The following is a 27,719-nucleotide window of genomic DNA, read 5'->3' on the forward strand; positions in this document are numbered from 1 at the left end:
AAAACACTACTGGGAATTAACTCAAACAATCCAGAGTAATTTAAGTCATGATATTCCTTTATTAGTGCTAGCTCCTTTTAATTTTTATCAGAGCTAAACAATTTAATATAAAAATGTCATTTCTTGTTCATACAGTATATAAAAAAGTATAGTGGTTTGGTTAGTTTTCAATAGTTTGCTTTTAGCCAGATGTCATATAAGTCTATGACTGTAACAAATGAGAACAGTATAAATAAGTTCTGTAGTATTTACACTTACACAGAAACTAGCCCAAATGGTGCCCAAGAAATTAACTTGAGAGTTAAAATGAAACTGATTCAACATTGAGACTTTAATGCTTTGTAAAGTTTCATATTATTTCTACACTAGCTTTGGCTATAATTCTGCATAGTTACTTATAAAGTGTTTCTGCATTTCACATCACAGTAGGAAGTTTTAGCCGTACAAAACAAACACTAGCTCAGAAAAGGCTCCATCCTCCCGAACCTAGTTTTTCTTTGTATCTGGCTTCTTGCTCTTGGGAACAAGGAACACGTTGCCATCTCTGGTCTGCTGCAGAGAGTACTCACTGGGAGAGTAAGGTTTCCCATCCTCATCACGTAACATGCTGAAGACTTCCAGATACAAAGTGCTGAGTTTTCTTTTCAGAAGATGGAGGTTTCTGTCGTTTTCTCCCTTTTCTCTGAGTAGTTTTTCTCTCTCGTCTTTTAAGTGGCCCAAGTCTTGCTCCAGCTCTACAATGTTTTCCAGCTTCCTTTTCCTACAGTTCTGAGCGGCAACTTTATTCTTCCCTCTCCTGCGTATATCTCGAATTAATGCAAGCTGAGCTTCGTTGAATTGCTCCTTGGACATCATTTCATTGAAGTCATCAACAGGGAGATTAATGATTTTTTCAACAGGGAATGGAATATGGAGAGCTTTTGCCCTAAGCTCATCTCTTGTGAGATGAGCCTCTAATCGGCTTGAATGTTTGTCTTTTGTGAATGGGACTTTTTGATGACCAGGACTCACAGGTACTTCTTTTTTTGTTGTATTTTCACACTGGGATTCGTGCACAGCAGCACTGTGCCCTTGAGCTGGCGACAGAGGCTGTACTGTATCCCCAGAAGAATGTGTTGGCTGTGCTTTAGGTCCATTCTGTTTGACACTTCCAGGGGCACTGTCTAGCTCTTCCATTTCCGAGTCACTGAACCCAGGCGGTGGGTCTCCGTAAATGGAAGACTCCACAGAGTGCTCTGGGGATGCTCGGCTGGGACTTGTGTTCAGTGAAATGCCGGAGTCAGAGTCATTGAACTCCACCGTGCCTTCAGTGTGCTTCTGGTTGAAAGCTTTACACAGGGACAGATCACAGCCCTCAATGGGCCCGCCCAGAAGTTCAGAGAGCGACTGACTAATGGCAGCAGAGGAAGGCATGCTGCCACCGCCACTGGGCTCTGCTAGGAAAGCAGAGTAAAATTCATCACCGAAATCTGTGTTCAAGGTGGGATTTGAGTCTAAGGAGTTCAGCTGGCTGGCATCATCCGTGGAGAGGATGCTACTAAAAGAATCCTCAAAACCATGAAGGAAATGTGGACTACAGCTGTCCACTTCTTTTTCCAGTGAGGGGATCGATGAGTAAAAATGGTAATTGCTGTCCATCTCTGTCAGTGTGGCCTCTGGGCTGGGGACAGTGGTAGTCTCAGCCTGCTGCTTGTTTTCCGTATTAAGACACTAGAAAAGAAGGTCACATTGAATGTTTTAGATCAGTTCCCCACTCCCAAATCCAAGGTCTTCTTTTCAATAATCCCGATAACTCCCATTTTCAACAGATAAGTATTTTATGGTTGTCAGAACTCTAAATTAGCTTTCAGTCTTAGAGTGAATTTGTCCTGAAATATTCAGTCTGATTAACTAAAAACTCTGTGTGTTAAGTGAGTTTGGGAAGCTCTCCTAAGTAATATAAATGCACCATCAGTTTCTTCCTTTGAGTAGGTAGCATGTCAATAATAAATAACCAGGATGACTAATTTAAAAGGCCCATAGAGGACAGCACACTCATCGAGCTCTCTCACCTGTAACTCGGGAATGGAAAATAGCTCCTGCCAAACTTGCTCCATGTCCTGCTGTATGCTGCTTAAATCAGTCATGGCCGTCTCCAGAGAGCTATCGAGTGACTGAGCCTGATCAGGGGTGGTGAAGACTGAGCTCTCAACGTGGCTGGGAATATCCAGGGCAAGCGACTGAAATGTAGGTGAAGAAACCTAAGATTGACAAGGTATTTACATGAGTGAGAGCAAAGACCTGTAGAACAGACAGCGGCAGGGGCTGCAGCTCTCAGGTTACTAATGGTTGCTTTTATAAAATGAAACATTTCTTCCCCCCCAATGTCTCCACATTTATCCACTATTATATCACTCCATGTGCTTAAAGGTAGACTTCAAAATGGATAAAAACATTCCTTACGACTTAATTTGTACCCATAATATTTAGCAAAGTGCTTCAAACAACAGATTAAGATTTTTAATCCAAGTACGGATTAATAGTTGCTCTTTACTAGACAAAATATTTTATATACCTATATCCATTTTTCCAGTTAAATTATTCTGATTCATGTTTCTAGCTATCCAGTAAAATGGACTTGTCGTTTAGTATTTAGCAGGTCTTATTTTTAAATGTTGTATAGATATCTGATACAGTTTATTTGATAATTTCTTTGATCAACTTTTTCCTTCTAAAATTTTCTTTTATTCTCTCAATTGGATACACATGAAAGGGACTAATTCCAGAAAAGACAGTTTTGCTATTAAGCAAACATTTTTATACCTCATGGTCATCTACAAATGGGAATGTCTCTGCCAAAAGCTGCATACAGTCTTCAAAGTACAAGGCATCTTGTTTGGGAATGTGGGCAACCTGGAGTAAGGGAAAGGCACAAAGGAACATCATTTGTTAAATGTTCTAAACCCAGGGGTCATGACTAGCATTAAGAGCTGTTCATAAAATAACCTATGAACTCATTTCAGAAATCAATTTGTTTTACAGATTCAAACCAGATCACTTGTGTTCAAATCATTAGTCCCTTTAATAAACTGTGCTAGGGGACCGAACCCAGGGCTCTGTGCTAGGCAATAAACTCCCTTCATTTTTGAGTGATCTAGGCAAATGATTTAACCCTTGTGAGCTTTAGTTGTTTATCAACATATAGCATGGGAATTGTACTTGACACAGCTACATCAGTTACTCATACAATTCAGGTCACGCCTGCCACAGCAGTGAACAATGCCCACTCCTCCTACCAACAGAACGTCTGCCATGGTCTCCTCCCTCCCAAGAGGATGATTCTGTAACTCACAAAGTATGCCCCATGATCTGTATTGTATCCTGATCATCGAAAGAATTCTCAAAGGAGCTCAGGTACTCAATTCATCGGGAAGCTAAGCTTGGGAACTTAATATCCTCACAAATGGCAGACCAAGAGCTCAAATCCGATGGTCTGCTTTCTCAGTCGAGTTTTCCTCAGACCCCACCAGAACCAAGTGTACCTGGGAGTAGCTGACAGATCCACTGGTGTCTGTCTGGATGTGCTGGGCTGGCTGAATTGGGAGGAATTCTCCGGTCTCTTCATCCAGTTGTAACTGAGCGAAAAAGGCCTTCTCCTGTTCCTTCTGGAGTTGCTCTTGTCTCTCCTTTTCGAGTTTTTTCTGTTTTTCCAGCTCATAATCCTTCTGTCGCTGACTAAAGTCAAACACTTCTCGACTTACCCCAAGATCTATGTCTTGCCTCCAAAGGATGTCAATCAAATCCATGTCCTATGTTTAAAACAGAAAAGGAAGGAGAAACTACGGTTAAGGTGGTCCACATGGGTTCATTCACTACATGCCATCACGGATGGGGGAGATACAAACTAACTGAACGAGTACAGATGGAGGAAGCTAGAAGACTGTTAGTCCATTCACTCAACACATACTTGCTAAAGCAACAGCATATATATAGCTACCCATTCCAATCAGTTTGGATCACTAATGACTGCAAAACAATAGAAATAGCCAAACTTATGCTTTTAAGAATTCCACGTCTCTCTCCTTTTAAAAGATTTATTATATATCCAACATTCTGCCTGCATGTATGCCTGTAGGCAAGAAGAGGGCATCAGATCCCATTACAGATGGTTGTAAGCCACCATGTGGTTGCTGGGAATTGAACTCAGGACCTCTGGAAGAGAAGCTAGTGCTCTTAACCGCTGAGCCATCTCTCCAGCACATGCATGCACACACACCTACAGACACACCCTACCTCTTTAGAATAGAGATTACAGCAGATGCATGAGCCACTCACGGCTGCCACGAACGCTGTCTCAACAAACAAACACCCCAGAATAAAACCAATATCCAGGGTTTTTGCTTTGTTTTAGTTGAGACAGGGTTTCTCTGTGTAGTCCTGGCTGTCTTAGAACCTGATCCGCAGACCAGGCTGCCCTCAAACTCAAGAGATTCCCCTGCCTCCGCCTATGCCAGGATTAAAGGCATGTGCCACCATGGCCCAGGCAGGTTTTTGTTTTCTGAAACAGAATCATGTAGCCCAAGCCGGCCTTGAACTACTAACCCTCTGCTCTGTTGACCAAGTGCTGGGCTATACTACCACCACCACCTGCTTCCACTCCTAATTATGCACAAACGAGGACTGAAACAGTTTCTGTTGAACCACCTGTTCACATGTCTGACCCGAGCCCTGAAGGACTTGATGACAATTTCTAGGGACTTACCCTAAAATCATCAGTGCCAATCATGCCCAGAGTTGACTTCAACAACTGTTTTTTTCCTGTTTCCACCATATGATAATGCTTCAAAACTTCAGAAGGTGTTAACTATTCTTTCCAACCCCAGCACACAGACAGAGGGTTACCAAAGGAGACAAATTTCTTCACAAATATAAAATAAGCTAGTGTTAACAAATGTTCACTGATGGGAGATCTGCTATAAGCAAGACCAAACTTCAGGCCAATGTGTAACAATGAAATTGTGGACTCTGAATTAACACTAGACTAACTGAACATTATCCCAAAATCAATCATGAATGGGTCCTAATGAAGCTCCTAGGTCTTGCTTTGAGGCATGTTAACATGCACTTTTGTTGTCTTTGGATTTTAAGGGGGTCGAGACATACTCATAAACATGGAGTTTGGTGGTAGTTGGAATCTTGAGAGCAGTGAGTACCTCCATGTACTTTATATTAGTCACAGACCCATTCAGTCACCACTAAGTTTATTTTCCTATGATGACTTTCCCTCAACGTACATCCTAAGCCAGTCCAGTAGATCTTTGTTTTTTCATTTTCCATAATGTGGTCAGAAGAGACACCTTGGAGGATCCTTCTCAAGAACCAGGAAGGCTCAGCTCACCTGGAGTGGTTCTGAGCTGAAACAGTGGCTCCCCCAGCCTAGCATGCATTTCCAGCAGGAAGGCCACCAAGAGGTGTTTTCACCTGTTCTTTTTTTGTTCTTTAGGGCATATAGTCCAGGCTGATCACAAACCAAAAAAAATCTAGCCTTGACTCCATCTTCTCAGCTGCATCTCCCAGAGCTGGGATCACAGGTATATGCCACCCATACCTGGCTGACATCTAATTAATTGTTTCCAGTGGCTCAGGGGATATTCAGTATGATCACTGTGGCAAGCACACAGGCTTCAAAGGGTCCCAGAAGTTCTTCTTTGTACTTTCAGGTTTGTGCTACCAAGTGTGCAAAAGAAAACTGCTTTTTAAAACCTAGCAGTGCAGACCACACACTGCCCAAAGGACCCAGCACCTGTGTGAGGTTGTTCACAACTGCCTGTAACTCCAGCTCAAGGAAATCTGACACCTCTAGCTTCTACACGCCACACACACACACACACACACACACACACACACACACACACACACACACACACACACACACACGCCCTTAAAGTAAGTTTTAGAAAGTAAAGCAAAGTTGATTTTAAGCATCTTTTATACTTTGGATTCCTAAACAGCACACATTTCCCATCAAGCTCGGGCTGACCCTGCTTGGCATCAAAACTGATAGCCCATGTTCACAGTGATGCTCATAGGCCTGAATGCAGACATTCTGATCTGAACGTAGGGAGTTTCTTCTTGTGCCTAACACATTTTGTTATTTTAGATTTCCACACAAGTTTCAGAAGGAAAATGTCTGAAATTTGATTTTTCCCCCTTTTATGACAGACAGGTTTCATACTGCTCACTGCAATCCTCCTGCCCCAGATTTTCAAAACTAGGATTACAAGTGTGTGACACGATGACCTAGCTTCAGATACTGTATGAAAGAGTCAAAGCATTACACTGGAAAGAAATATACAGAAGTCTGTTAACCCAAAGCACTGCCTGGGAGGCCCATAGCACAAGTGCTATTTTCTGTAATGAACAAAGCACTCAGCATTTCCTGTGAGGAACCTTGTGACTGGCGCATGACTTATACCACAAAGTCCTATCCCTGACCCACTGCTCTGTGAGACCGGAACATCATCTAAGAGGAAATACTAGGGTGGAGCCTTAACAAGCGAGAACACGACAGCAGACAGAGGGAAGAGAAGTGTCTGAGGAGATCTTCCACTATTCACAGCCAAAGCTTTGAAGAGCAGCTAGCTGTCTGACCCCCACCTTGTGGGTCCCCCAGAAGGGAAGGCCACACAATCAGTCTGGGAAGGAAACTGAAAGCAGGGAACCGCTAGCGCAGCATTCCAACAGGTATCTTCTTAGACTGGAAAAAGCTGCCCAAGGGTAATCTAAGTGCCAGGGTAAGCCTTGTGACGTATGGGGCAAACACTGCCTGCCACTTATGGATTCCTGGGTGTGTTCCAAATTCTGCTGCAAACTTAGCTTATGCAAGAGACAGTAAGAAGCAAAATGTTGGACAAGTCACATCCAATTGCCATCTACTCTAACAAAAAGTTATATTCAAAATGTGGAGTACTTATTTGCTGTCTGGGTAATCCATTACAGGCCTCATAAAATGGTACAGTTTGACAACAAATTCATGCCATTTTGAAATAAACATCTCTGCACAAGGATAAACAGTGACCTTGAACAATGAAGTCACATGTGTTTTAAGCCAATCTTAGTCCTTTGAACAAACATTTAGCAGAAGATTTTAAAACAATCCCACCCAACACTAAAGCTATTTAATAAACTGAGAACTTGGCATATTATTGAAATTAAAATTGTATCTTAAAATAAGATTTTTATTACTTTGTATTGGGGTGGCAGCAGGATGCAGGGGGAACCAGACACAACATGTGCCACAGAGAATGAATAGCAGTCAGAGGACAGCTTGCAGAGCCTTTTCTCTCTCTCTACCATGGGGTCCTAGGTAGGCACTAAGGCTACCAGGTTGGGAGCAGGTACCTTTACCCACAATGCCCTCTTTCCATCACCACAAAAACAGTAGCTCAACAAGCTGTTAAAAATAATAAACTGTACTTGTCATTTAGCACAGAATAAAATACTGGTCTTTGTTTCTAACTTTAAAGTAAAGATTGTTCTCCTCCACCCCCACCCCTTTATTGAGACAGGATCTCACTATAGAGGCCAGGCTGACCTCATCACCCTCCTCACTCACCCTCCTAAATGCTGGGGTTACACACAGGCATAAACATACTCCGAAATACCGACCTTAGTTTAGCCTCTGTTTCTCTGCACCCTCTTCTTCATGCACACATTAGTTACTAGAACGTCTAGAGTGAGAGAAACACTTGGCTACACTGTCCTAACATATATCTCATTATGATATCCTGTGAACATATATTATTCACCTAGAAGGTAAATCTGGTTTAGCTTCCCCCTTAATAGACAATGCCCAAAATTTTTTAAATAAAACTGGATATGTTCTACAGTCTGAAAGTCATCCAGGAGAGAGCTGTCAGATTCTGTAAGGGCAATGAGGGAACGCACAAATCTTTTTTTTTTTTTCTTTTTTTCGGAGCTGGGGACCGAACCCAGGGCCTTGCAAGCGCAAGCGCTCTACCACTGAGCCAAATCCCCAACCCTGGGAACGCACAAATCTTAACAGAGTAACAGCTGCACAATCATTTACAAGGTCCTACTCTGTGGTCAAACTGCCTAATAAAGTCTTTATTTATTAATACTTGTAGTATTACTTGTAGTAATAAATAACTCCAGACAGATTTTTTTAAATCTATCTTATGATTGTTACATTTCTAAATAGTTACCCATTTACTTCTCTAAGTTTCCTGTCCCATACTACATTACACGGTGGACAATGTAATGTCATCTGCTTTTCTACACAGACCACAGAGGCAGAAGACACCCACAGTTCACTGCAGTCAGCCCCACACCGAGCTCTTTTGGGTCTCAGGTTAATTTTCTAATTCTTTCTGTTATTACTGTGGAATAGGTTAGAATAATTAACTACAGAATAGTGTGGGTTCAAAGAGGGCCTACAGCCATCTAAATCAGGTACAAATACTGCTGTTTGTGTCTGTTACCTCAGCAACAGTGGAAAGAACTGGTTAAACAACTCAGAGATATACTTGGCAGACTTTTACACTCAACACCAACCCAAGTTTTCCTCCTACAGAAATCCTCATAGTCAAAAACTAGAGATTTTCACCACATAAAAATTCCCAAATTCATACCAAATACAAACCACCCAGCAAAGTTAAAGCGTTTGATCACAAATGTACCGTTCACTCCCTAGGCTGTGGAGACTCCTCCACTTTGTTTAGGCTAGAAAGTGGTCTGCTTCCTCAGCCTGGCAGGTTACCAGCCACCATGCACACACACTTTCATGGGCTGCTTCCTGTTCTCAAGCAAGCTTCTTAGCAATGACTCACTCAGTCTAAGAACTGTGATCCGGCCAGCTTACTGGAACTCTCATCCACTACGCAGTCCATAACCTGCAATGCATGATGCAAGACAGCGCAAGGCTGGGAAGTGAAGGCAGTCAGAACCCCGACTTTCTCCAGAGGCATTATCTGTAATGTGGTCAAAATAAAATCACAAAGGACATTCACTTTCCAAACACTGGGTAACCCCCTACCTGTTGGAGAAACCACCGAGCTCTGTCTGACTTCTCCACAAGAAGTTTCACGGTTGGCTTTCAAGAGTTACAATCTGGCTGTGCTGGTGCAGGGCAGGGCTAGGGTTGATAAGAGGTTACAAAGGGTGGCCCCAACACTGCCAGGAGAACAGCAATCTTTAGGATATAGTTGTCTAAATCTCCCCATTCTGAGTGAGCAAGCCCCCCAGATAAAGTACTTGGTGAACATTCTTCAGTTACTGTTAGAACGCCATGCACTCATCATTACCAAAAGAACCTTTGGGAACACTGTCTCCATCCTCCTAATCTACTTCACCGAGTGGAAACAAACCAGGAGACTCCAGGCAGCTCAGTGCCTTGCTGTCTCCACCCTTGACCTCTCTGACCTGGTCAGCTCAAGGAGGAGGGCCTCAAATCAAGAGGTTCTTCACAGAAACTGCTGGTGCTTCTCAATGCTTCAAGCTTCTTTATCCTCTTTTAGGGTCCCCAAACTAAAGTATTTAGTTCAGTATTCAAGGTCATTTTTAGATCTAAGCAACTAACAATTAGCTAAAAATAGCCAACAATCACAGACAGCCAACCTAGGCTGAAGGATAGGTAAAAACTGTTGCAGTCTGACAAAGACCCTGGATCTTGAGACATGGCTATGTTGGTATCAGTGGTGCCGAGGGATTTTCTATATGAATATAATGTAATGAATTATATTTAGATCATAGAGAACACTTAAAAAGTTTTTTTTTTTTTAATGAACCACAAGCACTTTTAGGGTACTTCCCCAAGGCTCTGCTAACTTTTTTAAACTGTGAACTTTTTTAAAGTATGATTCCTCCCCTACCCCCAGACAAGGTTATTTGGTGTTACCCTGGCTGTCCTTGAACTTGGGAGATCTACCTGCCTGTGCCTCCTGATTGCTGAAGCCAGCAAGAGCAAGCAATATTACAGTAATATGCACTGTTGGCTAAAACTCTGGTCAAAAAGTGGTAGTTAGAAAAGTGGCAGTCAAGAACAAGGTTAGAGTGCAGTCTAAGTAGATCGCTGGTCTATCTACCATCTACATCCACACAGGTCACATCCATGGTGTCAGAAACAGTGCAAGGTGCCAGGGATGCAAGGATAAATAAGCAGTCCCTGTTAGGAGACATCACGAGCAGCATTAAGGACCTCTGGCAGCACAGAGAAGAGCCACTAAATCTGCAGAGACACAACAGAAGCAGTAACTGCCGCCACGTACAACTCTCATGAACACCATGACAAGGGTAAGTCTGGACTCCCGAAGTCCGACTCAGTGAGTGAAAGCAACAGGTGTCAGGCATGGCCGAGCACACCTGTAATCAGTGCTCAGGCGGCTGCAGCAGGGACGCTGAGTTCACGAACCAGGGCTCAAAACAAAACAAGCAATAAGGCATACAGTCAACCCAGCCCCAACCGTGTGTTCTTGGTCTTCCTGCTTGACAGTGGCAGTGTTTTCCCTTGTTCTCAACTGTGCGCACCCCCACCCCCAAGCTTCAATTCCCTAGCTCAGGGAAAACTATCATCCCTGGAGCCTTCCTCCTTACATCTGGACTTTTTGGTACATGGGACTCAGATCACATGGGAACCAGTGTTTATGCCACACAGTCATGGAATGCCTACTACTGAAAGGGCTGCTGGAATCACTTAGATAGTCCTCTCGTCCTGCAAAGGAGAGGTAACTTGCCCCCCAAGGGCAGAGGGCAAGGAATTTTAAAACTACCTCTAGACTACTTCTCTATCATTTTCTACCATGCTAACAGAGGAAAAAGGATGTACCTCTATTTCACTCTCCCTTTTCAATGAGCTCCGGCCCTGAGCCCCCAGACAAGGCTTCTCTAACTGCCCTTGAACTCAGTCAGTAGACTAGGTTGGCCTCAAGTACTGGGAACCACCACACCTGACTGCTTTTAAAAACCTTTCCATGTTTTTGTGTGTGGGTGCATATGCCAAACACATGGGAGTAGAGGCCAGAGGAAGGTGTCCTCATCATCTGGTCTTACCACTTTGAGGCAGGGTCCCTCCTTGAATCTGGGGTTCATGTTTTTTTTGAAAGCCAGGCTAGCAGCCAGCAAGCTCTAATAATCCTGCCCCCAAGACCCTTGGGTTACAGGCATGCACGAGACCTTGCCTGTTTGTTATGTGAGTGCTGGATTCCCAACTCAGTCCTCATAACTGTGCAGCAATCACTCAATCACTGAGCTAGCTCTCCTGTCGCTAGGTTCAGTTTACAGAATGGTGAGATGGCTCAGCCGTTAAGAGTACTCAGTTTTGTTTTAAATTTAATTTATTTATGATGAGTGTTCTGTGTGCACATATGGTGCATGCCAGGAGAGGGCATCAGATCCCATTATAGATGGTTGTGAGCCACCATGTGGTGGCTGGGAACTGAGCTCAGGACCTCTGGAAGCACTCTTAACTGCTGAACCATCTCTCCAGCCCCAATAATCTCACCTGAGTCTATGCTCAGCCACACTCTAGTCAAGCTCCTGTTCAGCTGCCTGCCATCCACAGGGATAAAATCCAGAGGATGAAGTAAGTGTACAAAGGTAAGAGTAGGTGGGGGAAGTCTTATCGGCAGCAACACTCCAGCACAGCAAGCACAACCAAGCCTCAGACTGCTGAGGACAAGACACAGAAGAAAGGAGACAAGTCCAGCCAGGCTGGCCCATCACTGGCTCTTTAAAGTCTAGGAAAAGATACCTTCTAAGACTGTGTCTGTCTGTTGGCCATTGACTGACACTTAGAACATGATGCAACTGACTGTAAAGAAAGCTAACAGTGATTTAGGAGCTCACAGCCAACTCCAGGGCTATAAATTAGTAATCTGAGGCTCAAGATGCTAAGTGGACAACTGATGACAGGCTTTTTGTGACTGAGCAGAACACAAGAGAGTACATCTATCTGGTCCACTAAACACACATTTCATATAGACTTTCTCATTACAATTCCTTAAAATCCTTTTAAATTTACTTTATATGTGTTTTGTTTACATGATTTCATCATGTACATGCCTGATATGCCTGCTGCGGTCAGAAGAGGGTGTCATATCCCATATCCTCTGGAACTGGAGTTATGGATGGTCATGAGCCACTGTGTGGATATTATGACTCAAACACAGGTCCTCTCCAAGAGCAGCCTGTGCTCTTAATTGTTTAGTCATTTCTCCAGCCCCTGGATTACAGTTTCTTCTACTAAGAAAAATCACAAACTTCTATGCACCTCTCTGAACACCGACACTGATAATACTGTTGCCAGGTGCACTAACACATACCCCATCATCCTGCACGCAGAATGCAGGGGCAGAAAGAAGTACTGCTGTTAAACTGGAAGCCAGGGCTGGAGAGATGGCTCAGCGGTTAAGAGCACTGACTGCTCTTCCAGAGGTCCTGAGTTCAATTCCCAGCAACCACATGGTGGCTCACAACCATCTGTAACGGGATCTGATGCCCTCTTCTGGTGTGTCTGAAGACAGCAACAGTGTACTCACATATATAAAATAAATAAAACAAATCTTTAAACTGGAAGCCAGCCTGAGCTACAAGGCAAAACCCAGTCCAAGCAAAGTAGGACAAAAGCAAAAGCCAAAAACAAAACAAAAACAAACAAAAACCCCAAATAACAAAAACCTGCTGTGTGGAACTTGGCTGTGAGGCTAAATTAACATCCTATAAAACCCTGTTAACAGAAACCCAGCTGACATCTGACGAGATAAGGCCTCCAGGGACCCTGAACCCTTCCATAGAGACATGCCTTCCTCACCAGCAGTTCTGAATAGCATGCTTTAATACAGAAGAGCTTCCAGCCCTCAGCCCCTGCCACAGCCTACCTAGAGCTGACCTCTAGGGTAACCTGACCACAAACAAACAGCCTGAAACAAATGTGGATCAAAAAGGACATCATAGGCCACATACCCACTAAAGCAACACAAAGCTGACTGTTCGTCCTCTAACCTCCCAAGACTGGGCAATTGGGCAATAGTCCTTGTCCACCCCTTGAGAAAGACAATTCTTGGGCACTGGCTCTGACATTCAAGTAACTGAAGGTCACAAAACATTCACTTGTATCTGTATGTCATGTGATTCCTATCCCTCTGTGTAAAGGTCATGTGAGAGAAAGAAGACACGAGGACGGGGAACAGTCACAGACGGAAGATACATGGACTGTGTCTGCAGCTCAAGCTGCCGGCCACCTCCATACCTGAGGGTTCTGGTCACAGATATCAAGTCAGGCCTGAGAAATCAGAACGACACAAAAAGGCCTAAACTTTTAAGTGATCTCAGAACTCTATCTAAACACTCAGTCAAATTCTTTGTCTTTTCTCTTAACAAAAAACTATGGGTTTGGTTTAAAAGTTTTTTTGTTTTAAATTCATGTCTTTGAGTTGGGCATAGTGGCATCCCCTGCTCAAAACCTTTAATTCTAGCACTCAGTAGGCAAAAACAGGTTGATCTCTGAGTTTGAAGCCAGCATGGTCTACAGAGTTTGTTTCAGGACAGCCAAGTCTACTCAGGGAAACCCTGTCTCAAAAAGCCAAAATAAAGCATCTCTGGCTTTGGGAGGAAAAGACTTAAGTTCGAAGGGGAAAATCAGTATGGAGTTCCAACATGAATGATCACACAAAGTACGGGAATATGAACATTAGTGTTCGTGGGAGTGTTACTACATTGCTCAGGAATAACATACAGCAAACACCCACTGAACACACTCTTTCCACTGGTGGGCAGACAGCAGCCACATTCCTTTCTACCCGCAATACTGTCTTCTCTGTGTCGGATTTTCTGTTTGTAACAGGAAGAAGATGAAGCTCTGGTCTACTGTGTAGCCAAGTCCACTGTAACAATGACCAGGGCACAATCAATTTATAAACACGTTCAGATGCTTTCTGCACCTGTAAGAGGGTGGGGTTGAATTAGAAGATTTCTAAAACCTTTAAGTGTTTCTGATTTTATAATGTCTGAATTACAACTGAAAATACATTTTAATGTAAAAATGCACACTAATTTTAGATTACAGTATGCTCTAAAGGAACTCTATGAGAAATATAATGTAGTGATATTGTTTGCAGCTCAGACGCAATAACAAAACACAGAGAATTCAATTTGAACAATGTATTGAACCCAATTTGGTCCAACGGTATTTTAACATGCTAACAGGAATGGCTGTGATGTTAAAGGTGACAGGTGTACTGAAGCACACAATAATCTTACCTAACAAGACAGCATGCAGCGTTGTCCTACAACAGCATGACCAGGAGCTCCAAGCCCCAATTCCTGAACTACGGAGGGCTGCTTACGGCATACTAAACAGAGAGTTAGCTTCCGCTCTTCGTAAATGTCAAGTTCATTAAAACTAAAGTTCCAGCCTCTTGGTTTCACTCATCACATTTGACGACTGCAAGGTGGCTCCGGGCTGAGGCAGCGCAGCCCTGGAGTGGCTCCACTGTAAGCCCATGCACTCCTCAGGAGTCCTCTAAGCAGATGCTTCTGTGCGGCTAACAACGTCCTGAGGCTACAACTGTGGACATTAGCCCTTCCGAACTGCCCTAGGTGTTAGCAATTATCTCACAGAGCTGGTGGGACTCTGAATCACAAGGAGGGCTCTCAATGACCTACTCAATCGCTTTTTATGTTATTCCGTAATAGCGTAATTTACAAATGAGATGATTACCATGGTTACTAAACACATCGTGTAAAGAACAGACAGAAATTAAGGGACTCTGTGCTTCCAATAAACATAAATTAACCCTGAGCTTGGAAATTATACTTCAACTACTTTCATATGTATATATCTGAAAATGCATCATGGTACTCACCATTGTTGCTGACTGCTACAAAGCCATTTGGGTCTATTAAGAAGTATTATTAGGGGGCTGGGGATTTAGCTCAGTGGTAGAGCGCTTATCTAGGAAGCGCAAGGCCCTGGGTTCGGTCCCCAGCTCCCGAAAAAGAACCAAAAAAAAAAAAAAAAGTATTATTAGGGACGTAACCAGTGGGGAAGAGCACTCACTGCTCTTACAGATAAGCTGGGTTCTGTTCACAGAACCTATATGGCAACTCACAACTGTCTGTGCCTCCACTCCCCAGGAATCTGATACTTTCTTCTGGACTCTGAAGGCATCAGGCACACGTGTGGTACTCAGAAACACATACAGCCAAACACTCGTGATATATAGTATATCACTATATAGTTGGGCAAGACGTTGGTCACACTGGGTTTTGAGGATGGAAGGTTATAATGTGGACAGTCTAAGTCCAGAAAGAGTAGACATTATACTGCAACAGTCAAGTCTACTCAGGGAAACCCTGTCTCAAAAAGCCAAAACAAAGCATCTCTGGTTTTGGGAGGAAAAGATTTAAGTTCGAAGGGGAAAACCAATATGGAAGTTCCAACATGAATGATCACACAAAGTACGGGAATATGAACATTAGTGTCCATGGGAGTGTTACTACATTGCTCAGGAACTGATCACATACTTTCTACGTGCTCAAAAAACTTGTTCCAAAACTTGTACCGCCTCGTCTGGATGCACAGCAATCCACCAGGCGGGCAGTAAGTCACCGTCATTCTGGAGTAAGGAAATGGAAGCACAACCAGCTTTAGTACTTTTGCCAGCAAACACCCAACACTTTGTGACAGTGAGAGCCACAGCAGGCACAGTGACCTTGCAGAGCTCGAGTTCTCACCCACTCTAGAACAAGGCTTCTACTCCTCAGCCCCGCTTTGGGGAGGCTGCTTGAAAAATGGACAGCACACTACAGCTCGGAAAGACCTGAGCAACCTTGCTGTTCACCGTGTAGGTGATGTCATTCCTCTACCCTCACAGTGGGTTTGAATTCAGCAGAAAGGCAAGGCCACGCCAGTCCTCAGAATGATCTTTCATATTAAAAAGGCGTGGAAGTGCATCTTTAAAGTATAAAGGACAAGCTGGGGTGTGGCAGCAACACTATTAATAAAGCTATCTCCTGAAGCAAATGCCAGTGACTGTGAAAGCAGCTACTCTTTCTGGGTTTAGCCACTGCAGGAAAAATAGAAGGTGAGGCCATAACTTGTTTATGTACCCAGCACCTGCATGGCAACAAATGCCTTTCAGCTGTGCCATCGCTCTTCCGGTCCCAGGAGGTTTTTCTTTTCTTCACTGCTCAGCTAACTTTAAAAGTCAAAGTTATTTTGGAAGAGATATTATAAAACAATACTTTAAAACCTTGAAAGAAGGGGTGGGGGTGAGGAGAGGACAAGGTTGGCTCGGTTTGCGTTTGGATTTAGCCTTCCTCCAAACTCATTATCCAGCTGTAATGACAGGACCCTAGGTTCCTAGGCCTGAATCCCTGAGTAAAAAACTTTTGTGCAAGTGAAGAGACAGATCTGAAAGTCATTCTATTCCATGGCTTATCGACCCGCTTAATGACAAGGGATTCAGCAACAGGTTGGAGGGTCCCCAGGGGAACTTGGGCAGTGTATGTGGCCTTTGTGGGCTGAGATTCACAAAAGGCCTGGGCCAGGAGGCTCCAGTTTCCAAGCAGGTGGCATATAATAAGGTTGGGGAATGCGTAAGAAAGGCCACACAAAAATAGGATGTTTATGGCAAAGAAAACCAGGGAGCAGAAGTCTAAGCTCTGGTGAGGCTACAAATGGAGGAGGAATTTTGTTTACAACTGGCCAATGGAAACCTCCCATTGCTACCCATCCAAATTCTCCCCAGCATGACAACTGCAAGTACCACTTGTTGAATATCTGTGTGCTTGTTTTACTGATATACATCACAGACCAAATCTACAATAAAAAAATAATAAAACCCACTGCAACAATCTATCTCTAAGGCCTCCCACGAGGCCTCAGTTCTTTGCTGAAAGAGAGCTCCTTCCATCGCAAGTGCGATAGGATTGTGCCCAACAACAGTATTTTGTCATAGCACACAGTGCCATGCCTGATGGCGAAAGACACTGCAGCTCAGGTCAGAATTCTGTCTGTTTCATTCTTCCTTTGGTGAATAGTAATAGTCAGTATGACTGGAAGCCAAGGAAGGATTGCTACAGACAACACACTGACCTCAGAAGGGCCAAAAGAGGTACTCCCCCTTCATGCCATTTCAGAAAAGAAAAGAACATATTCTGAAAGCAAAGGACCAAGTCTCACTGGGGTCCCCTGACCCTCATCAATGGCACTGAGCATACTGGCAGGGGAGTTCCTACCAGAGCACTCCAACATAGGCCCTGTGTGGCCAAGCACAGCTGATTTTGTGCTGTAACCTATGCAGAAAATCTACTCTCTTTTAAAAGTTTTATTTTTGGGGGGTGAGGAGGAGGAATTGAGACAGGGTCTCATATAGCTCAAGCTAGAGTCAAACATGCTCTGTAGCTCTGGCTAGCCTTGACCTCCTGTGTGCTGAGAAGGTACAACCCAGCTGCAATCAGAGATCCTCAATACATGGGCTGGTGGCAAACAAGCCCAGTCATGAGAAGAACATTCACGTGTACTGTACAGCAGGGGCCTCTCACTATCCCCTGCAGCCTCTAACCTGCCCATCTTCTGACTCACCACAGGGCCTGCTTGTCCACAGCCAATCCAGGTACGCTACCCTTTCTAAAACCTTCCAAAACTTCCAGGCGCTCTGTGATCCAGATACAGTGTAATTAACAACACAGGTGAACTGGAGCCCTCCCCCAAGTTAACCTTCCCTGCACCTTCGATGCTGAAGTCTTGCTCACACTTGCTCTCTTCCCCGGTTTTCCTAAAGGGCTTCTAAGCTAAAAACAAATGAAATCTATAGGCTAGAAAGTCAAAAGCCCAGTGAAAATGCTACCTTCTTCTAGATATCCTAAGAACACAAGCTACAAAGGGTAGGTAAGAGACTCCCTTTCAACCGCAACTATTCAACCACAAAGCATCATAAGAATCTGTACCCACAAAGGACAGACTGCATTAATGGAATTACACTAATTACCATATAATTACCATAACCTGCAATTCAGGAGTACCAAGAGCCAAAGGGTTAGAGTAATTAGAAAGGGCAATTTCAGAAACTCACATCCTTGAAGAACAACTGCTGTACTATCTCCAAGATTAGAACAGATCTTCATGCCATGCAAGTCTGGATGTAGACCTCATAAATATTTGTGAAATGAGTAAGAATATATTATTTAGTTTCAGAATCCAGTATTTTTACTGTAAACCATAGGTATCTGAAGTTATAGCTCAAAGTAACAAAGCAACAAAGGCACATTTTTCATATGATTTATGACCAAATACCAGTTGCAAAAAATTATTTAGCTCCATTCCTCTATCAATACTTGGACATCACTGAATACAAGAATAAGTATTGTGGGGTTGGGGATTTAGCTCAGTGGTAGAGCGCTTGCCTAGGAAGCGCAAGGCCCTGGGTTCGGTCCCCAGCTCCAAAAAAAAGAACAAAAAAAAAAAAAAAAAGAATAAGTATTGTATCTCAAGGATATTGGCACACTCAAGATAAAAACCTCTTATAGGAAGAGTGGGGGAAGTTGCTAGACATCAAGCCTTGGGCCTGGTGCATAGTAGGCAAGTGCTCTACTATTCCCAAGCTAGACTTCCAGCCTTAATTCTGGTTTTTAAGAGAACAAATACGACTATATCTTGAAATGTTCACAAAAAGAATTCTGTGATCTGGATGCTGGGTGCAGACCTGGAAGCTCAGCATTCAGGAGGAGGCCAAGTGACTCTGTGCGCCTTAGGCTGGCCTGGACTTCACAGTGTTCAAGGCTAACTCTGCCACATAGCGTCTGTTTAAAAAGCAAGAGTCAGATGTTTGCAATGCAGGAGGCAGTAAAAAACTAATTAATCCATCAATCTAACTGCTGACTAGGTGTATTTTCTTCATGACATAAGCTGTTCCCCTCATGATGGTCAGAAAAGATGAATTTGCACCCAGACGCTAGCTTCTTTTAAAGCACTAGGCTATTCCCTAGGCATCACAACTTAACCAGCCACTCACCACTTTCCGCACTCTCACCTCATTGTTCAGACTTCTTCAGGTGAAGAGAACACGAGGAGAAACAAACATGGAGTGGTTTTTAAGTCTGCCCTCAAATACACTAGACAAGAATTATATTGAATCATCTTTTTAGGGCCAACTCCTGGCAGCTATAGGCTCCTGTGTCAGTGTTCCAACACACCAGGCAACACTGCCCTTGGTGGGAAAGGGGGTCTGGGCAAGTTACTCTAAAGTCAAGCAAATATCGGCCTCTAGGGCTGTCGCCTGTCCGTGAGCTCCTCTCCCTTTGCCTCCATTACACACAGTTCACCAAGGAGATGGGGGGGTCCCCTACAAACAAGACAGTAATTATCCTTCAGTGTTCTGCAGCCAGGAGTCTTGTATGGGAAGCAAGGGGTGGGGCCTTCTGGTACCACAGGCCTGCTCTCCATGGAGAAGCTGGGCACAGGAGCACACAGTGCCCCTTTGGCAGGAACTCTCTAGCACTCTGCACAGAGTCCTTCATTCTCCAGCAGCTAACAAAAGAAGACCCTTTCACTTTCAGAGAAAGACTGAAGAAAGGGTGAGATGGTAACCCAGAAGCCAGAGCAGGGATCACGGAAATCTGTGTTCCCTGTACTGTCACATGCAAACTGTGATCCTGAAAAGTAGTTTAACCACTCCCAGTAGCTTTTGTCAACTATAACAGGATATCCACACAGACTTAGTATTGTTGTGTGATGTGTGCATGTGGAGGTTAAGGATAGCTTTGTGGAGTTAGTTCTCTCCCTCCACCTTTACATGGGTTTGAGAAGTTGAACTCAAGATGTCAGGTTTAACAAGTGCTGTACAAACTAAGCCATCTTCCCAGTTCCTTTTGTTAATAGTAAATAGCAGAACGTGTCTTGGGCCTGCTACTAGCAGAACTTCAGCAACTTGTCCTACAAACTGCCAGTGCTATAGTCTAGTTGGCCCTCCAAATCCAAGTGTCACAATGTTGGTTCAAGCACCCCTCTACTGAAAGAATTCTTTAAATTATCTGTTACTATGTATGCTTTATTACCCCTAGCAATGTAACTCTGTATGAAGCATTTACATTGCATGAGTTATGTGTATTTTACAAGGAAGAGTGGAGCACCTGAGGGGTTTAGTACCATAGGTTCTAAAGCTACAGTCCCTGAGACACTGAGGCACACCAGAGATTTGGCTACCGTAACAGGTAGAGGGTGAGTTGGCAACAGAAAGCCAAGATTGTCTCTTCTCTCAGTTACTGTCTTTTGCAGCTCGTACCCAACACTTTATTGCCACACAGCCTTATCAAGTGAACTGAACAACTGAAATACACAAGACACAGACGCCTTGAACTTTGGACTTTCTGCAGTTCCAGGACAGGAGAAGAACAGGTTTGTTCCTAGAGGAGCCATTTTGACTCACATCTCTGGAGACAGACAGAGGACTGTACTTGTCAAGGTCAATGAGACAGAGTTAAAAGTGACTAGACACGCCTGCCCCACAACATAGCAGAGACTGGGCCCTGGATTAGTCAGAACTAACTGCTTCAGGCCAGGTAAACATTTTCAAGGGACTGTCCCTAGAGCAGGGCCACTCTCAGCTAGGAACCAGTAGGAACGACATGAGTTCCCTCCCAAGCTGCAACATGAAGCAAAACACTTTTGAGAGTGGCTTTCAATGTGTATTTCACTGTTTCATTGAGAACTGCCACCAGCAACAATAAAACATTCAAAACATGGCAGTGTTTCCTACTGCAGATAAAAATGGTGAATGTCCTGATTTTCATCACCAACATTTGAATGGCTTAATAAAAAAAGTTCATGATTCTTCAGCACTCTCTATTCACAGAAGTGAGATCTTCTGCCTTGCCAGGCCTGGTGTGCTCACACCTGTAAGACCAATAATAGGGAAGCAGAAGGGAGCAGGAACCGGATTTTAGTGAGTTTAAAGTCAAACCTGGGCTACTGTAAGAGATCCTGTCTCAAGAAAACAAAAACCAAAACCAAACAACAAAAAACTGAATCCCTGGGTCCAGTTCTGCAAAACGAACCTGGTCACTCCTAAGAGATGTGATGATTCCATCAGAGTCGGCTCTGCAAGACTCTGCTCATGGCAGGCACCAACCACAACCTCTTCCCCTGTAACCTAATGCCGTGGGCTGGACAGAGGTTAGTTTCTGCTCCATGTGCAAAGCTACAAATTCCTGCTACAGCTGAGCAGAAAGACTGTCAGATCTGACACACAGGCAAGTTCCAACTCCCCCATTCAGTGTGCCAGTCGCTTAATCACACAATCACACAGCCCTAACATTCACGGCCTTCCTCTCAACACATATGGCAGGTACTGACACACTCCAAAATCTCAAGTCTTTTAAGAACAAAAATAATATTCTATTCTTCAAAATCTTAAAAGCAACAGGAGTCAAACTTTTACCAACTTCCTGACAGGTAAATTATACCCCACTAAGCAACTAAAATCGCTAGGGTAGTGCCAACCAGCTCTGCCTGGGAGCCCTGAGTGGGGGAGGCAGAAGTGTGCTGCAGAGGTCAGCTGCAGAGGTCACTCAGCTGTCCACTCTCACTACACCCATCAGCACAGTCAGCCTCTAGTACCAAATGTGCAAATCAGAAAATCACTCTGGGCAATAAGTACTGATTATTGTGGTCGGGACTATAAAGTTTCCTCAGTCAGGCACAACCAAACAGTGGAGCTGGCTTGGAGGTGCCAGGGTTTTCTCTGGAGAAGGGAGAGAAGCACAGGAATGAGGAGAGTGCAGGAACCCATACTCAGGCCCACCCAGCAGGAGCGGTCCATTCTCCTCCCGTTTGCTTGAAGACAGGGTTCTACATACCCTGCAGGCCAGGCTGTCCTCCAGCTGCCTGCACTCCTACCTGGGTAGGAGCTGCAATCACAGGAGTGATCACCACACTCCTGACTCGCTGCCTTTTAAACTTCTTACCTGTGGCTGTGTAACTAGTGCACGCAGGCGCCAGGGGAGGTCAGAGACCTCGGTCGCTCTAGAGCTGGGGTTACGGGCAGTTGTAAGCCACCTGACATGGGTGCTAGGACCTGAACTCGGATCTTCAAGAGCAGCAAGCACTCTTAAATTTCTAAGCCATCTTTCTAACCTCCACCTTACAGCCTTTTAGCATGCCGTTTCTAAGTAATCTTATTGCAAGTTATCCACACTCCTGAAAAAGTCATGGAAAAGTCCTACTGGTCCCTAGGGTACTAGTTCTCAGTCCTCTTTGGAATCCAGTGGGATGCCGTAACACATAGCACTAATGCCTAAAGCCATCCCTCGAGATTTTGACCGAATATAGAATACAGCGTGGGCAACGATATTTGACATACTGGAGGTGAATCTAATAAACAACAAAATTTGGAAGTATAAAAAGTTGAAATGACTCAAATGTTCCTCAATTTGAAATGTGATATGCCTATATAATGTAGTATTCAGCAATCCAAAGGAATAATGATACAGGATACCTGTTATAACAAGGAAGTCTCAAAGTATCATGCCAAGCCAGTCATAGAATGGCTCCATTAGTTCCAATAGCTCCATTGTTCATTAGCCTGGACAAATCCAGAAGAAAAAACAGGTAACTCCGTGCTTATTAGGAGTTTGGGGAACTTGGAGAAATAAGTGGTGGCTACTAGTGGGCCCAGGGTTTCCTTAGAGAGTGATCAAAATTGACTATAGGGTTGATTACATAAGTATAAACACACCAGATTCTGAATGGGTTTAACTGGATGAACCGTGTGGCAAGCGGTTAGACTTCACTTCATCAGACTCTTCAGAAGGCAGCTGCTGCTGGACTATAATGATCTGAGCCTGAGTCAGTCATCAAAGGGGCCTGGATAAGATAGGCTGGGTGCTCAGAATCTAGCCTAGGCCCTGGATTTGTCTTCACAGGACAACGGTATGGACTAAGTTTGCTTACATTCTAGAACGGAGAGCCTTTTACAGCTGGGAGGTAAGCTCAGTGGCAGAGGTGTTTCATGTAAGGGCCTGGTCTTTCCCTAGCACCCCAACAATGTACCCCAGAAAAGAAGAATCTAACACAGGGCTTTGTGAAATCGTATTATTGTTCAGATGTTTTGTTTTTTTTTTTTTTGGTTCTTTTTTTTTTCGGAGCTGGGGACCGAACCCAGGGCCTTGCGCTTCCTAGGCAAGCACTCTACCACTGAGCTAAATCCCCAACCCCCAGATGTTTTTTTTAAAAAAAGATAAATTAACATTATGCTGCTTCCTGCTGATAGAATTATTCAAATTCTTAACATCATTATAGCGAAGCATATATAGAGAAGCCCAATATAGGAGTCTTTTGTTTTTTCTGAGGGACAAACTCTCATAAGAATACACTTGTATTTTCCATAAACTTAAACCCATTTTTGCTTTCCCATCTATAAAACATATCATTATCAACTGTCCAAGTCTTGGTTTCTTACCTTAAAGCCCTCCTTCCTAAATGCTGTTGGCACTTGTGGCAATGAAATTTCAATGCCTTCTAGATATCACATCATCAAAATAAACTCTTCTACATATCACAGTAATGTGATTCCTTTTACAGCCATGGACGGAACAAAACAGGGTAATCATTACCAAACTCTTATCAAATTCACCAAGTGTTCAGCATACGCTGAAGTGGGTGACCCAGGCAAGAATCTGGACATACATACAGGAAATTCAGGTAAATAATCCGACAAACCCAAAAGGTCCTTCGAAGTATATTTAACTATTGTCAGTAAAATCAGACAATAATTCCTAACAAAATTTAACAGTAAGACCAGGAAATAAAGTAGTTAATCTTCAAATGTACTAGTCTCAAAGCTCCAGGTAAACCAGAGAGTCTTGAGGCCTGAACGCTGTTTTCAACCAAGGCAGGAGCTTAGTGTTTAGTTTGAGCCAGCAGGTTTCTGCTAGGTATGTTCAACCCACTGGCCCCCAACCCCAAATCTACCTTCCTTCAAACTAGTCTTCCCCTGTTGTTCACACTGTACAACATATCCTTACTAAACATAATTTTGATCATCACCTCAGAATAAACACAGGAGACTGTGAATAATGAGGCAAAGACAAAGATGCCCACAGCTAAGATTTAACTTAGGAGAGGGTAAATGGTCACTGGAAAATGTGAAGCAGACTCTCAGACACTGCTTTAAAAACGATTATTACAGGAAAAAAACATCCTGCTTCTCCAAACGAAAGCAGTCTGGACCTGCCTCTGTCTTCCTGGACTGGACCACAGGCACCAGCCCACTGCCGGCTTACTCATCCTTGCTGTAATTGAAAGGATCCGCTCCTTCTCACATGGTTATTAAGAACCTAGGTAAGTGTGAAGGGTGTAGAGCCTTTATCATCCTGGCCTCGCCTCCTGCGTCCCCCACCCCCTCCAATCTACCGAGTTTCAAAGGGAAGCTTTGTGCTTCTGCTTTAAATTCCCTTTGGTCCAGTTTGGAAGTAAAGACTCAGCCCTTGGAGTTAGGCTACATTTGAATTCTAGCTTTAATACAAAACAGTTGGGTCACCCTAGAGGAGTAATGGCCTCTTTGCCTGCCTCTCTCCTAACCTGGACAGGGAAGATAAAAAGTCTTTGATGGTGGTTTGGAGGGGTTACTGAGAAATTATACATCTGAGGCAGTTACCGTATTGTTTGACTTGAAAGGGAGTGTCCACTAACCTTAACTCTCTAACATGTAAGCGCTTAGTTTTTCCTACATCCTCAAGCTAATCCTAGTTCAAGACAAAGTTAAGAAGGATATAGTTATGAAGATCTTTTAAATATGCTGGATTGTGGCAGAGGAAATATCTAGAAATAAGGGTAACTACCAAAGTGCTCCCCTTTCCTGAGGCTTTGCTGAGCATGACACATCCTAAATAAAAATAAATATATTAAGAAAAACCATATATCTGGCTCTGGACTCTTCCTGCTAATCCTAAAAGGGGGCTGTTTCTCAGCACTGCTTTCAAGGGCCACTGTTAATACAAATGGAATTTCAAAATGGTCCTGGCTATTTTTAAGGCAGAGACTGATGTAGCTGTGTTTAACCACCTGCATGTGGCTTCTGTAATGTCTCCGAGACTCAGAGATGTTCCACATATCTAGAAGTCAAGTTTTTCTTAGGTTGTTCTCCCTTCATTCACTGGAGAGGCCAATCCTATGTGTCTGTAATAATAATCTCACATGTCTCATTTAAGAGCAACTTCATCTTTTGTCTTCAAGAAAAGTATTTTAAGGGGTTGGGGATTTAGCTCAGTGGTAGAGCGCTTGCCTAGGAAGCGCAAGGCCCTGGGTTCGGTCCCCAGCTCCGAAAAAAAAGAACCAAAAAAAAAAAAAAAAAAGTATTTTATCTCCCCAAGACACCAGTGGAAATGTAATGGATGGTTTCCCCCTGAGATGAAGAAGCACTGAGTCTACTCACTGTTATGAGCATAGTTAAAAAAATCTATCAAGCCACAACTATACAACTGGCTAATGTCTCTAACCATTTGTTCAAATATATAACTCAATTCGAATACTTCTGGACTATCAAACAACTCTTTAAGATTAATTATGATCTTAAATTATTTTTTCAAAGTCTTCAAATAATTAAATCAATATCTGGAGAGAACTAGAATTATCTTTAGCAAACAAAGCTTCCACGTGGAAGAGAAAGCAGCACATCTGCCATTTCTGTAAATGAAATGTTATTCTACACAGAAGAGAGAAAAAAGCTTTACAGTCAAAGTTCATTTGTATCCTGTAGCCAGAAAGCATTCCTTTTGATTACTAATGAAGGGCAGAAATCAGAAAGTACAGTTTACTTATCCATCCTAATGAAAACCAGGCTACAAACCCAATCATTTCTAGGGCCAAGTTCAAGGGACGAGTAGAATTAATGTACTGTCAGTAGCTTAAAATCTTACACCAGTACCTTCCAAAGTCGGCTGAAAACTTTACATTTAAACTGTTTACCGAGTTATACATTTCCTTGAGCTAAATGGTTTCTTTTTCTAAAACTCCAATTCAGACTTTTTTTTGGCAGCGTAAGCATTTACTTCTTTAAAAGTGCCTGAAGTATAACCAGAAACTGGTTTTCACTTACATAACAGTGTCGAAAACTTAGCAAGAAAGTGTTATGAAACGCAAGCGTCCCATTCTGTCTTCATAAAAGTGCGCAACATGCTAAGAAAATTGAGGCAGAATCTCAAACAGCAAGGAAAAAATGTATGAAGGACACAAGGGAAGGATAATAAATAAATGTCTAAAAGCAAAACTTCTGCAACTGTAGAAAAAGCAACAAATTCTAATCTATTACTCTTACCCTTGACGGCAAGGAACTGAATATTCTGCCTTATACATTTTGGCATTGCAACTCTGTAATGCTAAATCCAAAGACAAAGCCGCCCAGGGGAAAATAACAATTGCGCAACTGATCAACAGCTCCAACTTGTCCCTTGGCCCCAGAGCAGCGAGGTTTGCACGCTATAGAGCAGGAAAGGGCCAACCGAGGGCCTCTGTGACTGCCAACTGACCGTTGTAAGCCACCCGGAGGCCACAGCCACGCACACAACGTGGGGCCCCGCGAGTCACGATACTCAGAACACACAGCCCCGCATGGGGCCGACTCGAACCTCGAAGCCCACCGCCCAGGTCCGCACGTCCTTGCGCCGGGCGCGAGGCCATCCCTGGATTCCCAGGTTGAGGGGGCGCGCGGAGCCCTGCCGGCAGGCCGCCCGTCGGGGCGCCTGAGCACGAGGGCCACCCGGTGACTTTCTCCTCCGCCCCCGGAGGGCTGGGCTTTTCTAGATCAAGACGGACAAGCGTGATCCTACAGACGATCAGCTCTCCGGCTGAGGCTACAGACGGCCGAGCGCACCGCGTCGTAGGATGAGAGTTAGGGAGAGCTTCCGGGCCGACGCCGAGGAGAAACCTCAGCTCCCCCGAGCGCGGCCCCGTGACTAGGCACATTTTTACCGGCACCGAATCTGGGAAACTACGCTGCCCCGGAAAAGGCCGGGCGGCGCCGGTTTAGACCGCCAGCATCCACCCCCTCCCGCCTCGCCGCCGCTGTGCCTCCCCCCCCAAGGGGGCGGTGGTGTCGCTGCCTGGCCCCGCGAAGCCGGAGCTTCCTTCATACCCCAACCCCGCCGCCCCTGGGGACCTCAGGCTAGGACCCCACAATCGTTGCGGCCCCAACATCCTCCGTCGCTCTCCTAGCCCGGCGGAGCAGTTCCCAGGCCTTGCCGTCGTAGTCCTGGCTCATACAGTCCCTCCCTCCCGGGGCCACTGTCCCCTCGAGCCCTTGCCCCATTCTTGGCATAGCTGAGGGGCCCGAAGGCCAGGGCAGCACCTGCTGGGACTGTAGTCCTGGCGGTGGCAATTCCAAGTCCATCATGCTGAGGGCGGACGCGCGCTAGGGCTCCCCGACGGCGAGGCTACTAGCAGCAGAGGTGAGGCGGCGTCAATGGCTAGTCGGAGCAGTGGGGAACCAGCAGATAGCCTGCTCGCTGGAGTGGCAGGCCAGTCTTAGTCCGCCCCGCCCCCGCCCCCTGAGGGCGGAACAAGGACCTAGGGACGGGACAAGAACTTAAAGGCGGAGAAAGGGCTAGGGCAAGAGGCAAGGGCCAGAGGCGGGACAAGGGCATGGGGGCGGGGCAAGGGGAGGGGCAAGGGCTTGGAGCCTCGCACAAGGGCCAGGGGGCAGGGCAAGAACCCGAGGGGCCCGGCAAAG

The 27,719-nt window shown here is 44.4% G+C and overlaps 1 protein-coding gene across 10 annotated transcripts; it reads right to left on the bottom strand.

Annotated features, from left to right (window-relative positions):
- Positions 1-36: 36 nt before the first annotated feature.
- On the bottom strand, positions 37-27,550 carry Nfe2l2 (NFE2 like bZIP transcription factor 2). 10 transcript variants are annotated; one of them, XM_087654679.1, is made up of 6 exons: positions 26,620-26,948; positions 15,520-15,611; positions 3,522-3,788; positions 2,803-2,892; positions 2,052-2,240; positions 40-1,710 (listed from the first exon to the last, which is right to left on the bottom strand). In XM_087654679.1, exons 3-6 carry the CDS (start codon positions 3,783-3,785, stop codon positions 487-489), a joined length of 1,767 nt encoding a protein of 588 aa, XP_087510805.1. In that variant the 5' UTR covers positions 3,786-3,788; positions 15,520-15,611; positions 26,620-26,948; the 3' UTR covers positions 40-486.
- Positions 27,551-27,719: the final 169 nt, after the last annotated feature.

This window comes from Rattus norvegicus, chromosome 3 (genome assembly GCF_021556685.1).
Source record: "Rattus norvegicus strain SHRSP/BbbUtx chromosome 3, alternate assembly SHRSP_T2T, whole genome shotgun sequence".
NCBI classification, from domain to species: Eukaryota; Metazoa; Chordata; class Mammalia; order Rodentia; family Muridae; genus Rattus; species Rattus norvegicus.